The following is a 15,167-nucleotide window of genomic DNA, read 5'->3' as shown; positions in this document are numbered from 1 at the left end:
ATATTGTTGGAGAGGAAATGAGGGAACAACTCAGCCTAATTTCTATCAGCAACAAGAAGAGCAAGACACAGGACAACTTTCTCAAGTGAAGTCCTGCTTACCCTGTGTAGGCAAGACAGGTCATTTGTAGGATCCCTATCAAATCCATAACAAAAAAGAAAGCAGTTTTTAATTGTTTCAGAACACAGGTGCTTGGAGGGGGGAGTAGAGCACATGGCTGTTACACATGAAATAAGAGTTTTTAAATGCACATAGCATGCTAAAAATCCTAGACAGGAAGATGTAACTTCCTTCTCAATAGGCTGATGCTGTAACACTTTATGATTATACTTTTATATCTGAGACTAACATACTTTCAATTAATGACAAGTAGGGCCTTACAAGGTTTGCTTCTGTGTATAAAAACATTATAGAACATGAGGTTTTCATCATCCCCTTAGGATGCATAAAATTACTAACAAATTTGATCCAGAGTGGAAAAAAACATACTGTTGAAAAGGCAATGCCATTTGCATTAAAAGGAAAAAAAGCTCCATGAATTACAAGAGACAACAGAAACTGATGATCTTACTACACTGAATGACTGAACATTAATTCCACGACTTCAGACTGTTCAGGGTGGACTGCAACATGTTACCTACATTTCCAACTGGGACAAGAGAGTGGAAGTAAAATGCAAGATGGAACTGAAAAGAACTTCACAATATAGTTTAAATAATCATAACACTATGGAAAGTTCTTGCACTAGAAGTTACAGTAGTTAGAATGGAATCTTCCTCGCATTAGCAGTGCCCTCAAGTCCTGCATTTATTCTTACTTTTTTTGGTTTTTTTGTTAAGAGAACATCTCTTCTAATGCTGAGTCAGTAGACCACTCCATGGGACACTGCAGCCTTTCAGAGTGCACCATACAGTACCTAACTTGGAAAATTAAAGTGCCATTTGAAAAACATTCAGGAAACATTGTCTCTTAAGGAGGCAACACATTGCCAACCAGCTCATCTCTGTGTAAGATCCAAGACGTAGACAGGAACTGAAGACAACTGCCTCTTCAGTCCCTTCCTCTCATAAACACAGTTTCCAGGTGTGTTGGACACTGTGCACGCACAGGTGTTTTTTTCCCCTCTAAAGTCTGACTCTTGAGCTACAGTCTGTTGGTCCAGAATCTGTCTCTGGTTACGGGCAATGTGGTATCTTTGAAGTTGACCATCCACCTTCTGATATTTAAATGTTCCACTATAAAACATCAGGTAGAACAGGAAAAAGCCCACAGCCCTCACACACAGTAAGCCACCATGGATATTTTGCATCCCGATGCATGAAATACAATGCCCCTTAAGTTCAATTGCATAATAAAATAGTTCAGTGAAACCATAAAGTTGTGCAAGTCATTTAAAATACCATACAATTTATTTCCAGTGAATCCATAAGATAAAGGACAGTAAATACCAACTTTTACCCATATACACAAGACAAACCAGTACTTAACGTGTTGCATATCACTATCATTATGCAGCTCTAAATGCCTCAGACAATGCTCAGGAATGTTTTCTTCCTCTTTCAGAGGAGGGATAAAGACCAGAGTCTTAAATAGCAGGTGTACAAGTGCAAATGCTAGGGGTGGCAATTAGTGCTATGATAATGGAGAAACCTAGACAGGCATGCCTTCTTTCTTCAGTCACTGGATGTCTGGAAAGCCCAGGCAAGCAGATCAACCACATAGCATACGGGATATGAGTTTTTTTAAGTGCTGCACCTGCACAGCACATACTGTGAAAAACACCATGCGGGCCTGTTAAGGTTTCTTACATGTACGCAAACTGACCGTATAGCACATGGACATGCTTGTGCTAAAGGAATATGGCAGTCTTAACAACAAATAAGAGACAACAGTAGTATTAAGAAAGCAGCAGTACTAAGCTTGCATCCTCACTTCTGCAGGTCTTCTCTTCCACCACACAAGCAGTAACTACTATCGTACTTGTAATAAACAACAGACAAGCTTTTTGTCCTGAGTTGCAATGCATCTGCATAGACAAAGTAACCTCATTTCAACCTTAGCAACCAGACCTGTTCGTAGACATGTAGTGACTAGGTATCCGGTAAGAGGAAAAGCAATTTCACATGGCAGCATCAGAAGGGCACTGAAACTGTTCTCTATTCTTCTAACTTCCCTGCATTAGTGTTCGTTGGTTCCAGGCCCAACAATAAGAAAGATATTGTGCTAACTGTAGTCCCAGCTCCTGGAAACTCTTTTGGGAAAATTTTCAACTTCGATTAGGGGAAAAACGCTAGAGGGTCGAGAGCTCAGAGCTGGCCTGCTAACACTTCAGTGTCCACATTTCTGTCCTCTGCAAATTACTGAAGTTAACAGCTAGTGGTTCTGAGACTGTGGAGGCGAAAGGACAACTCTGGGCGGGTAAGTAGCTTGAATAACCTAAGAAACTGGAGAGATATTAGTTCAGTTTATTATTTTATTCTTTAGTACTTATAAACACTAACATGTACATCTTAGTCACATAGTTTAGTTTTAAGTAGTCTGGCAAGGAGCTGGACTTGATGATCCTTATGGGTCCCTTCCAACTTGAGATATTCCACGATTCCATGTCAAGAACACAGCATTTGCAGCCAGTTCTGTTTCTTCTCTGACAGAATAACCTGCCTGATGGATCAGACCTCACCTAGTAACGTATTTGGTATGTCCCATATGACATAGACTAGGTATACAACAAATCTGAGCCATGTGAAATGACAACTGAATGATAAATTGTGCACCTAAATTCTCCATGCTTTCTGTCAAAGCAGGAAACAATGTCATGAATATCATGCCAACGATCAATTCTATTCACTGCTGCAGGATTGCCAAAGCACAACCTCCCTCCTAGTTGGACTCAGCACCTTCATCTTGCTGGAGGCAACTGTAGGGACACATTCTGACCATTTCATGGCAGGCCAAGGGCTTGAAAGGGGGATGTGTGTGGTGGCGAGGAGGGAGTAAGAGAATGCAGTTAAGTAATCTCACAACCCCGAGAAGGCAGAGCGCACTTACAAGTTCACATGCAGCTCCAGTCAAGAAACTAAAAAGCTGTTCAGGAGGACTGGGCTAGAACTCAAAGATCTTGGTAGGTCTGAGAAATAGATACAGGTGTTATACTTGGAGAGGTGAGAATGGACAAGAGGCAAAGAGATGAACAAATTACAGGCTTGCAAACAATGGGCTACAGCAGGTCTGTAGACAAGGATGTGGTCTATTATAATCCCCAGAAAAACACCACATTTCCTGGTGTGATCCTGTTGCATGGAAGGAAAAATTACATTCTTGAGTGTATTTGTCACCGGAAGGATTACAGAAGGTGACTATTCTGTTGGGCTTGCCTGGTGACTTGCCAGTTGGAATGCTGTCACCCAAATTTGAATGTTTCTTTTGGAAGGGAACAAGTTAATGAAGGAAAGTCTGCACTAAACTGCAGGTCAGGTGTTTTTGGGTTGGCTGTGGGTTTTTTGGTTTTTGGGTTTGTTTTTTTCTGTTTCAAATTGGAGTTGATTTGTTAGCATGGCACTGATCTCTTCCAAAGGGGAGTTGTCTGAAACATGAAGTGTTTATAAAGAAGAAAGCAATTTTAAACCCACAAGGAGGAAAACACCAGAAAACTCCTCTTATTTTGCAGGCTGGGTAACAGGAAAAGAAACAGTAATTGCTAGAGTGGTAAGATATTGGGATACTATATAAATGCTTCCATGCAGCCTTCAGACACCATAGGTTAAAGTCCTTCCCAGTGTATGATTTAAAGCATCTCCAAGAAGCTAAAATGAGAAGGCAAATGACAAACCTGCAATTTCTTTTCTGTGGGAAGGAGAATCTGATTCCTATGAGAGTGGGAAAGATGTACAGCACAACACTGAAGAAAGCCTTTCGGTATGATCCACACGCTCCTCCCCTGCTCCCATGCCAGAATCCTTTCTGCACTACCTGCCCAACACTTAGCGTTTCAGAGCGGGCAGCAGCAGCACCGCAAAATAGTCCTGAGCATTCCCTCCCACACTGCAAAGCACACAGTTTGCTAACAAGGGAGAAAACAGCCCTTGTCACTTCCCAAAAAATGAAGCAGGGATAGCCTCATTGGCATCTGCTTGACTGACAAGGCAAGCTCAGTGCACGGATTTAACCGACCCAGTTTCTCAGCATACCGTGTTAATTCAAAAAGACCTGACTGCGAACTGAAGGACGCATTCCATTTCAAATCTCATTGTGTTAAACACTGCTTCCTCATTGCAAATAAATGGGAACATTAAGTCACGTTCCACTGGAATTCCTCCGAGTCCATGAAGCAGAGTTAGGTACTGCTGCATTTGCAACAGGTAAAATTAGAGTTGAATAAGCTGGTCTTTGTTCCTTGCTCACCTTCCCATGAGAGGGGAAATACCACTGAGGGTAAATACGGTTGTATATAATAATCTAGAAAGCTGGTTGTTACTTTAAAATTGTCCAGCACAATTGTTAGCCCTAACTACTAGTCAACTTTAATGCAACAGCTTGTAGAACTGTATTTTTTTTTGGTAGTAATCCTCAGTATGTAAGGAGCAATAACTGTATCAGCTATACTCAACTGAAATTTCTGAAGTTTACTCAAGAAGCCCAGGTATTTGCCGCTCTCATGTAAGGTGAAAAAGCCTTATAACAACTTCTGTGGAAGTTTTTCTGAAGAGAGAAAAAGTACTTTGAGCGGAAGCCAGGAATAATTTTGAAGTGAAATGTGAAAGCTAGAGACTCTTTTGAATAAAGAGGGGGTGGCTCACATGGGCAGGAAAACCTTGAATACCCAGATCTGGGGAGTCATCCAGAAATTCCAGTTTTAGCAAAGCAGGCTGAATTTTCAGAATAAACTTCCCCCTCCCCACCAGCATACACAAAGCGATCACAAGAAAGCCAACCCATTGAGTTTGGTTTTGTGGCCAGGACACTTGACTTTTTGTGAGATAGCATGAAACCTTCCTTAAAATTAAACATGAAGATATTTCTAGAATATAAATTCAAACTTTTTTGTTTATTTTAGTGCAGAAGAAGATGCCATAATAAATTACGCACCTATCTCAGTTTCCTTAACCAAAGCCTGATATGTCTTCTGTAAGGATAACAACTGCATAGCAGGCATCTGCATGAAAAGCTGAGAAGCAATCATAGCTATGTAATTCAGTTCTTTATCTTAGGGAAAGCAGTAAGACTCTGCATGCCAGAAGAGCATGGAGGTTTCATGCAGGTGTGGCAAGCATGCATGACCCTGCATCTCTGATGGACCTGGTTCCCAAATGACTAGACTTCAACCAGACTTCCAGCATTCTCCACCTCTGCTCAGCTCTGTACATTTAACATTAGCTGCTCAGTGAAACAGTAAAACCAAACAAGTACTCTTCCCTGAGGAAAACAATATTAAAAAAATAATTTAAAAATAAAATAATAATTAAAAAAAAAAAAAATCTTTCTCCACCAAAGTTTCTCCCAACTCTTTTCTAACAAGCAAACTGCATCATTCTGTCTCGAGTTAGGAAGAAGTTACAAAATTGAGACAGAAGTCTTTTTAAAATTTTAAAATCCAATTTTTTAAAAATCTAAAATTCCCTAGGGACAGCCCTACATTCTGACAAGACATAAAGCAATGCAGCTTATGCAGCTTAAGCCTGAAAGGTGCCAGGATATTGCCCTTAAACAAAGCCCCGTACACTTAGGGAGCCCAGATGTTTTTCATGCAAAACACTTGTTCTTACTTTCTCTGAAGGCTGTAGGAACGGTTTACTCTGAACACAGACAAGGCTAAGAAGTGGCAGGAGGGTTTATGGTGTTCTGTTGAAATACATTAACATTCACTACAAAGACTCTCTAGTACTCCATCAGCATTGTCAGAATATCTATGTACAAGCAGCAGTCTGTTCTTTAAAGAAGGAACATGCAGCCAGCAACAGCACCACTGCTTGGATGAGCCATTTGCCCTCAACAGATGTTAGGACGGATTTAGGATCACAGACCACAGCAACAATAGGTCCTTTGTACCTAAAGGATAAATACAGAGGGAAGCTACGGGCCACTGGATCCAACTCCTTCATACACAGACAGTTTTATCATGACAGCTGCTGCATCTAATTAAACATAATGAAGTTGCAAGACTAAGGCTTTACACATGAACTTTAAAGAAAGCCCCACAACCAATCCTCAAATCAGCTTTATGTCAAGAATTCCCTCAGAGTCTAGAATGAATCAGACCATCTTTTGTGGTGTTCCATCAGAAACATCAGCATGGGGCCAAGCACAGACAATATAGAGGTTTAAGATCAAAAGTTTCATTATCATTTCCAAGTCTTTTAAACAATTTAACATCTCCAATATTTATGTGAGTTAGCTACATAAAGTATTATGATCCTTCTGCAATCCCCACAAGGGAAAATAAAAAAATAACTGAGTATCTTACAGTCTTGATCCAGAACACAAACACCAATTCATACCTCTGCTTGGCTGCTTCATTTGGAAGTGACAGGCATGCAACAATTTATGGACTTCACAGTACCAAGTCACAACAGGGGCAGGGTCTGAAGGCGTAAATAATCTAAATAAAAGATATAATAGCCACAGAGCTTTCCCTGAATCCGAGCACCAATACTGGTTCCTTTTATTCCAATGCTTATGCAGAGGCATCGGTTCTCGAGAGCAATGTGCATGGAAAACCCAGAGCCATTCTCAAGAGTCAAAAGTCTGACATATTCACATGGAGACCAGGCAACAACAGAGCCTGTCAGCACACAGCTCTCAACACTTTCAATAGATCCTGCGTGAACAGTACCAGCACAACGTATGACGATTACTCTTCTGAGGTGGAGGAACGGCACATTATGCTGGAGCAGGGTGGGCTGTGTGAACACAAGGAAAGCCCATGACTTACTCTCTCACAGGATTATGCCCTGAGTTTAAAGGGACCAAGAACCAACTGTTGAAGAAATGTTCTCAACTCTTCACAGATGGAGACATTACAAGTTGCAAAGCAGTATTTTCATCAAATGTGAATTGGAAGAAGCTCAAGGATGTCCAAAGACACAGAAATTTCCACGAGAGGACCAACTAAGCTAGTTAGGACTTCCCAGTTTGGAAGGAAAATTAACTGAGGCTAGGACGTAAAAGCATATAAATGAGTTACATGAACAGAGTGGACAAGGACCACGTGTTCGCTGCTCTATGAATAGAGTAACTACAGGGCGTCAATACACTGAACAAGAAAAAAGCTTTTCAAATACTGCTGTAGCAAGGAGTTTTGTAGATAACTTTCCAAACAACGTGAAGGTTATCTAGGACAGCCTTTGTTAAAGCATACTGTGGATGCTGGAGTTCACATGGTCTCAAGGGGAGACTGGACAAGTTCACAGAAGTCCATTTAGTAACTCATTATATAGGAACTTTCAGCCCCCAATACCTCAGCAGCTCAGAGGAAAGCAATGGTGCGTATCTTTGAAATACTCTTCCTCAGGCATCAGCTTTTGGCCAACATCAGAGGTATACTATTAGGCTATAGGGGCTTTCTGCCTGCCCTAGCAAGGCCAGCAATGTTCTTACAGAAGTCAAAGTGCAGAAGGAACATGAACTCCATTTACTTAAGGAGAAATAGCAGTGTACCAAGTCACACAAGGCCCAGTGATGATGTACGTTCATTCTGCATTTGTCAAAGAGGGATTTATTGATTCAATACCCCACCCTTCTGCTTTACCTGTTCCATAGTTAGGCTTTTTCATTTTACCTCATGGACTTCAGTGGAACATACTATATGGCATTTGTGAAATTTATGAGTGGGATTATGTGATGTGATCACCTCTGATAGCTTGATAACCTGATCTACGTCCAACACACTACAATGGTTACACTTCCCAACACGGTACTTCAAACAGTATGCAACAGGTACTATTTGCTCCCAGATAAAGGTAGGTCATTGCAAGTCCTGGAATGTCACCCAAGCACAAAGAGATTGCTCTTGAGAAGCTATAGATCATACAGGAAAAGTGATTGGAAGGATTGGCAAAACACCCTTTCCTGACCCCTAAAACAGCTTGAGGGCTTCTGAGATGAAACTCTTCACAGGCCCTTCACTATAGAACTGTGATGGCACACAAATATGCACCAGTGATTCCCAAAATGTACCCAGAGCACAGCGGGGGCAGAAAAAGTAACTTTCAAAAGTTTGCCTGCACAGCTGTAGCAGTTTTCAAAGGGGAAAGCTATTCTTACACTGAGATCACCAAATATCAACTACGCGCATCCACCCATCAATTCACAACACGTACGTTGTGCACCAGGAACTTTCTATAATCACTTATCTCTACAAACACAAAAAGTTAAGCAAGCTAAGCTTTCACAATTAAAGCGTATTCAGCTGGATGTTAAAGAATAACTAGCGCCCACAAAGAACTCTGAAGCCCAGATCCTACAGCACAGACTTTGAAGTCCTCTACTGGGCTACACAAGCTAAATTAAGGCATCCCAATACAAACATGAGATTCTTTAATCTCTACTTCTTCAGGCAGCAGGCAGCTCACAGATCTGCTCTATGCATCTGCAGAACAGTGGTGTCTCAGCACAGCTGAGCAGCTCTAGACCCATTTTACAAGCCTGCTCAAGATCCATCAACTGGATGTCCATCCACCTGCATCCCCAGAGGAGCTCCTCTCACACATTCCACACTGAGGTTAGAACAACCACAGCAAACATGGACATTTTCATGCAAAAATCAAGAGAGGAAGAGATGACAATAACGATGCCTCTGAGTTTTATGCAATTGCTAGAGCACTCGCTCATGAAAGTGGGAAGGAGAAGCAAGTGCACAATAACCCTCTCTCAAACACAGCAATTCCATACTCCCTTCTCAAAGCTAGCAGAAGGCTACAGACTTTGCGTAGCGGTGCCAGCACCTCCTCCACTGAGCCTACACAGTAGGTAGCCAAACACAAGTCCTTGGTCATCAAGCAACAGTTTCTCTTGCTTACTCAATTAGAAGATGAGCCTCCTGCATTTGAATTCTTAGACTCAGGATTTTTGTTTTAATGGAGAGCTGATAGTACCAGGTGCCCATTAGTGCCAGCTGAGCACAACTGCTACTCATGCTCCCTCAAAGATGAGAGCAGATGCAGAGAAGGCAGGCAATTTTTCCCCACTATGAAGTAGGAACTAGAAACAATATCTGGATCTGAAAAAGTGAGCAACACGGAGGCAATATGGTTAGCTGTTACACTGAGCTACGCCTTGTTTCCAGCCTCACGCAGCAAAAATTTTCTCCCTTTTCTAGGGAAAAAGAGTCCCACACACTGCTCAGTAAAAGCCAGAGACTTCAGTTGCTTCTGCAAAAAGCTGTACTTCTCAGCTCACAGGCTAAATGTTATCTAATGCTGAAACCAGGCTTCAAAGGAAGCACAGAACACAGCTAAAATACATTACCTAACACAGCGTGCAGTGTGGTTCAGTGATTGCAGGCAGCATTGCCTTCCTTCAAGGTCAATTGAGTGATTATGGGATTTACAGTGCACGTAAAGCTCTTTGGACGCAGAGTGCCAAAGAAGAATGACACTGATGCGGGAATCTTCAGTGGTCATCAAGAAGTCTTATTCTCAAGAAGTCCTGACATACCACAGCTTGCTTTTTTTTTTTTTTTTGTGGACAGAGGAAGATGTTTATGTGGGTGGAGGGAAGGAGAACAGGAAGGCTTATCTCCCCCTCCTCTGCCCTTTAAGAAGGCTAAGAAATTCTTTAAGTAGTGACTAACATAACAGTTGACACCCCTGATTTCTCTGAAGCAGCTAACATCCCAGAACAAACTGCCCTCGGAAATGCTTACTCAGCTCATGCAGTAATTCAGGGTTTTGGCATAATTGTGAGCTCATTCTCTTACAACTTCAGTCATCTCTGAACTACTCCCTAAATTTACTAATAATAGAATCCTCCACCTTACTTTTGCAGCTATGAGTGGGAGCTCTCATATTTGGGAAATGGAGGCTTCCTTACATTTCCATTTTGCACCAGAGTATATACCTCCTGGTATCTAGTACACCATACATCATATCATCTGAGGTACTGCAACTGGTGCTTAGAAAGAAAGGATAAGATTTTATTCCTGACTAAATTTATAGGTATCCATATGCTAAGAGTATTTTACTTAATTATGAGCACTTAAGGATATGAAAAAATTATTTTTATTTCAGTCCAGTCATAGCAATCTGCTGTGAAGAACCTGGAGATAAAACTGCTATGTTTAGTTAGAAGATACACAGTGAAGAATAAATTGGAAAGATCTGGGAATGATTATTAATTATTTGTATTTAGAATAAATTCCTGTCACTACACTTGCACCTTTTTGGGCTGGCTTATCATAAATTTGTTGAATTTTAATGCCATAATCTCTTCACAGACAGCTAGAAGTTTGGCAGAATACTTGCATGCTGTCTTCAAGTTCTTCTTTTCAGAATTCATGTCTATTCAACATCAAACAGGTACAGAGCACTTGTCTAACCACTAAATGCCTAGCACACACCAGCACATTATTAACAACACAGGGCTGGGAAAAAACCTTTTGAATCATCAGTTCCAGTTTTCCACTCCTACAGGCAGCAGCATTAAATTGTGTCCTTGTCAAACTTTATCTTAAGGGATGTTAAGTCTTGGAATAGTCTCTTAAGACCAACAAGGGGGAAACCCACCCACCCACAAAAAACCCCACCACACGCACTGAACTGCTCTAATGTTTAAAAGTATCTTAAACCACAAGTTCTGCTTAAAGCAGTTCCTGGTACTTAAATCCCTTACATTTTATACAGGTGAAGGAAGAGGCAACCCATTTAATTCTACCAGGCTAAACTGGCCAGGTACTCTCGTATCGTGAGATGGCTTTATGCCTCTAGTCATCCCATAACCCTTCTCTATTGATTCTATTTGAATTTGTCTCTCCTGGACACAGATAAGTGCAACCTATATTCAAGGAAAGATCTCACTACCTCCTTCTATTCATACTATCTGTTAGAGAAGCCCTGTGCATTGCAGATGATATGGACGACAGTCATCTTACCACCGATTAATCCATGTCCTTCTACCCTACAGAGTGAGGGACCTTCTTCTCCCACCCCTCCAAGTTTAACTACTGTAATAGTAATACTTATTACCACAGTCCTTCAATCCCCTTTATATGGTGGCCCTCTGCCTCAATAACACCCTTCCCTCAACAGCAGGCATTAGCAGATTTCATTAGTATGCTCAGCTTTCTGACTACATTAGTAGGCCATTAGTAAAGGTATTAAAAAAATGGTGCCTCGATATTATTCACTTGTATTCTCTTTAGCACCAGAAGCTGTTAGACTGCATTTACTGCTTTCCTCTCTTTACATGGTTGTATACACATGCACACAAGTGTTAAAAGTTCTTGCATGACACTACATCAAATGCTCTACTGCAAAGCTGACTTCATTTCTTGTTAAGCTTTAATCCCCCCCCCCCCCCCAGGAACAAAAAAACAAACCAAAAAAATAATCCACCTTCAATAAAGTAACAAAGAATGCTGGTAGGTCAGATCAAATTAACAGGTCTATAGACAAGAGATCACGTTTCCTTCTTATGTAGATAATGTTCATTAGCCCACAGCCATGCTGTTCTAGCCACAATTTATTAGATTGGTTTGTTTTGCAAAAGAATATAATTCAGCTAAAACACTATCCACTCAATGAGTCAAACAGGAATCAACTAGTAACATGCATCTAGGAGTAACACAGACACCCCAGTAATGAAAAGATGCAAGGCTGAGCAATTAAGTTTATTTAGCATTTCACTTGCTTTCAGATAACACAGCAAGATTTGGACAAGATGACATCTCTGACATTTCCTTACATAATAATTCACCACTGGTGAAACCTAATGAACCTCAGTATAAACTAGATGGAAATTACATATCTGAACTGTTGAGGAACTCCCAGCCATAAACTCTTATGCACTGCATACAATAAGTTATGTATTTATAGCTTACCTCAGAGAGATTTTGTTACTTTAACTGTTACACATGGCAGAACATCTGTGTTAAATTATAATTTAACACTTGCCTATATTAACAAATATATTCCAGAATTATTTTCCAGTCTTATTAAAATTTATTTTAAGCATGGTAGATATGCATCAGATCCAACTAATTGTGAGTAAATGTTACCACAAAATATGGAATACTGTTGGCTTGCTAGCACTTCACTTTGGTACTCAATTAAAATATGAGATCACTAACATTCTAGTGTGAATGGACTTACTATTTGTTTATTGTGAGAGAATAAATTCCAAACACTATCTGTAAGCTTTGTGTGTGCTTACGTATTTTTGTTATAACAAAAGCTTCATATAAAGGTTTAACTTACTGGATTTTGAGGTGGGGTGGAGGGAGCAGCAGTGCCAAAATTTTGCTTTTGTTTACAAGTAACAAGATGACAACTGATAACCAGTTCGTCAAACTTCACCCACAACAGCCTGAAGTCTGCCAAGCAACATCATATACGCTTACGCCATGCAGACACATGCAAACAAGCATAGATAATAAATATTTAGTATCCATCAGAAAGTAAAACTGCCTCCCTGTGCGTCCCGAGTTCGCACTATCATTCCTCAGGCATGCCAAAGGCTGCTGTCATGTTCATCCTGAGCACAGTTCTGCCACTGGAGTGACAGCCAGCTTTAAATCCTCTCCCCCTGCTCTCTGCAAACCGACAGGAATCCTGTTTAGTTGTATTAAGACCAAATGAGCTCAGCTGGGAAGCATCCAAATCCAGTCTCAGTCTAAAGCAGTCAGACCAAACAGCATGTTTTTATTAAAATAACCTCTGCAAAACTGCTCTTTTCTCTTTACAGTAAGGTGGCAGTTAGCCCTACTGAACAGTAGATTAAAAAAATTGCTTTAAAAAGTTATGGACAAGACACAGAGTCTTGTCCATAAATCCCAGCCAGTAGGTCACACCTCAGAAATTATTAGAGTGTAACTGTCCTCCCCCAGTGGAAGGTGGTTTATATCATCCACCTTTGTTATTCACTGGCTAGTCAGCCAAGAAACAAACAAAAATCACTATCTATGAGGGAATATGAACATAACCATGCCAGGTAAAAGGATGAAGATGGCTGGTTGGTTTTGGTTTTTTTTTTTTTTAAGAGATTAAAGAGTTTCTCCACACCTATCCATGGATTCCAGTATGACTTAATCCTAAACCAGGATTTCAGATTATTCTGACCAGGATATTTCAAGAAAGCACTCTGCAATTAGCAAATGGCTAATAAGGCAGAGAGAGATTATTCACACACAATCTTTTATATCCATGCTTTGTAAATTATGTATTTTCTCTCCCACTTGGACCCTTTCAGTATACGTTTTTTATATGCAGTAATATATCACCTCCTACTGATGAAACACACCCAGGGAGACTGAAGATTTAGCAGTTCTTAAAAATGATCAAGCACGTTTTTTGTAGGTTTACAGAAACTGCAACATAAGTTAGCAATTTTTTTTTTCTAAAAGAAAAAAATGCAAGTAACTTTTATGTTATGGTGGTCAAACATCAATTGCTTATTACCATAAAGATAAGCTTGTTTACTCCCATTTCACAGGGTGTAACTAATACCCACATAAGTCTTTCACTGCACTGCATTTTAAGAAATATTGCCTCTATTGAAAATAGATAGCAACAACAATCTGTTCTGATTATGCTCCTCAGAGTTCAAAAGTGCGGCTGCTCCAATGACTGCTCAAAGCTTTGCATTAGGCAGTTAGTTTCTCAAGGCAACTGTTGTTTCTAACTAGCAGAATAGTAGCAGATTTTAAAACAAAACAAGAAAAAAACCCACTAGAAAATCGGGGTGGGGTTGTCAAGAAAAAAAGGAGGGATGGAAAAGCCAAGTTTGTTCAATTAAAAAAAAAGATACAAAAGGAAGAAACAGGTTTTTGATAACGACTGTTAAAGACTACTGTGGAAAACTGCATTAAGAGTCCCTGCCATTTAATTTTCAGATCACAAAGCAAGGGGGAAAAAAGTTTCTTATATGTTTACAGAGAAATACACGCGTCCTGTAGATAAATACGTAGGCCATACACTAAATGGAAGCCAGTACAGTTTTGCCATCTCTCGTTAAGTGGGAGTGTCATAAAACTTCTTCATTTAAGAGCTGCTCGGGAGGTCTGTACGTTTCTAGGACGGAGGCACAGCAGAAGACGGAGTAATCCACCGTTTGATCTCTCTCAAGCGCGGCTCCCGAGGCTCCTTCCTCCTCTCCCCGCGGCGGCGGGGCGGGGGAGCGGCGTCCCGCCGGGCGGGGGAAGGCGAGGCGCCCCTCCAGCTCCCCAGAGCCGTCTCTGTCCTGCCGGCGGCCCGCGCCCACCGCCGCCCGTCCGTTACAGCTCCAGCGCCGCTCCGGAGGGCGCATGCAACGTCTTAAACCGCCCGGCCGCTCTAGTTATTCCTCCTGCTTAAAGTAGCCGCTTATTTGGTTCTGGAGCGCCTGTGCGAACCGAGGGGTGCCCGCAGCTCCCTCCTCGTACCGCGGAGAACTTCTGCGAGTGTCCGAACCGAAAAGCCCCGTCCTGCCACGGGGAGCTCGGGCCGCGGCGGGGACTTCGGTTCAGCCCTTCCAGTGCAGAGGCGGCAGGGCCCCGGGAAAAGCCCACGCCGCCGCACCGGGAGGTTACCGCCCCGTCAGGCGCCCGAGCTCGGGCAGCTCCTAACGGCCCCAGTACAGCGCCACAGAGCGCCCACCCATATCCCCCGTGCCCCACTTACCGGCTTCGGCATTTTGAGGGCTGCTGGTGCTTCTCCTGCTCCCAAGACAAACGTTCATGCAGCGGCTGCGTCGCCTCAGTCGAGCGCCCTGTGAGGAGGAGGAGGGAGGGAGGGAGGGAGGAAGGAGCCGCTCCCGGCCGCAGCGGCAGTACAGCCCACGAGTGCGGCGCCGGCCGCCCGGCGGCGGTTAAGTACGCAGGTGGGGCCGCATCGGTGACTCACCGCCGCCGGCGCTTTCCGAGCGCGGGACCGGCCTTACCCAGCCACCCCTGCCGGTCTCGCTTCGACGCCCCCGGAACACAGGGAGAACCCAGGTCCGGAGCCTCCAGCCGCCCCTCAGCCCCCACAGGGTAAAGAACA

At 42.2% G+C, this 15,167-nt stretch overlaps 1 protein-coding gene across 1 annotated transcript in view; it reads right to left on the bottom strand.

Moving 5' to 3' along the window:
* Nucleotides 1-15,083, bottom strand: part of EZR (ezrin) — a 37,230-nt gene extending 22,147 nt beyond the window's left edge. The window contains exons 1-2 of the mRNA XM_054821509.1: nt 15,030-15,083; nt 14,808-14,895 (exon numbers count right to left, since the gene is read on the bottom strand). Coding sequence (XP_054677484.1) covers nt 14,808-14,819 — 12 coding nt within the window. The 5' untranslated portion in view covers nt 14,820-14,895; nt 15,030-15,083. The remainder of the gene's footprint in view (nt 1-14,807; nt 14,896-15,029) is intronic.
* Nucleotides 15,084-15,167: the final 84 nt, after the last annotated feature.

Source organism: Grus americana, chromosome 3 (genome assembly GCF_028858705.1).
Source record: "Grus americana isolate bGruAme1 chromosome 3, bGruAme1.mat, whole genome shotgun sequence".
In the NCBI taxonomy this organism is placed as follows: domain Eukaryota; kingdom Metazoa; phylum Chordata; class Aves; order Gruiformes; family Gruidae; genus Grus; species Grus americana.
The sequence above is the reverse complement of the archived record's forward strand: the minus strand, read 5'-3'. Positions and strand labels throughout refer to the sequence as shown.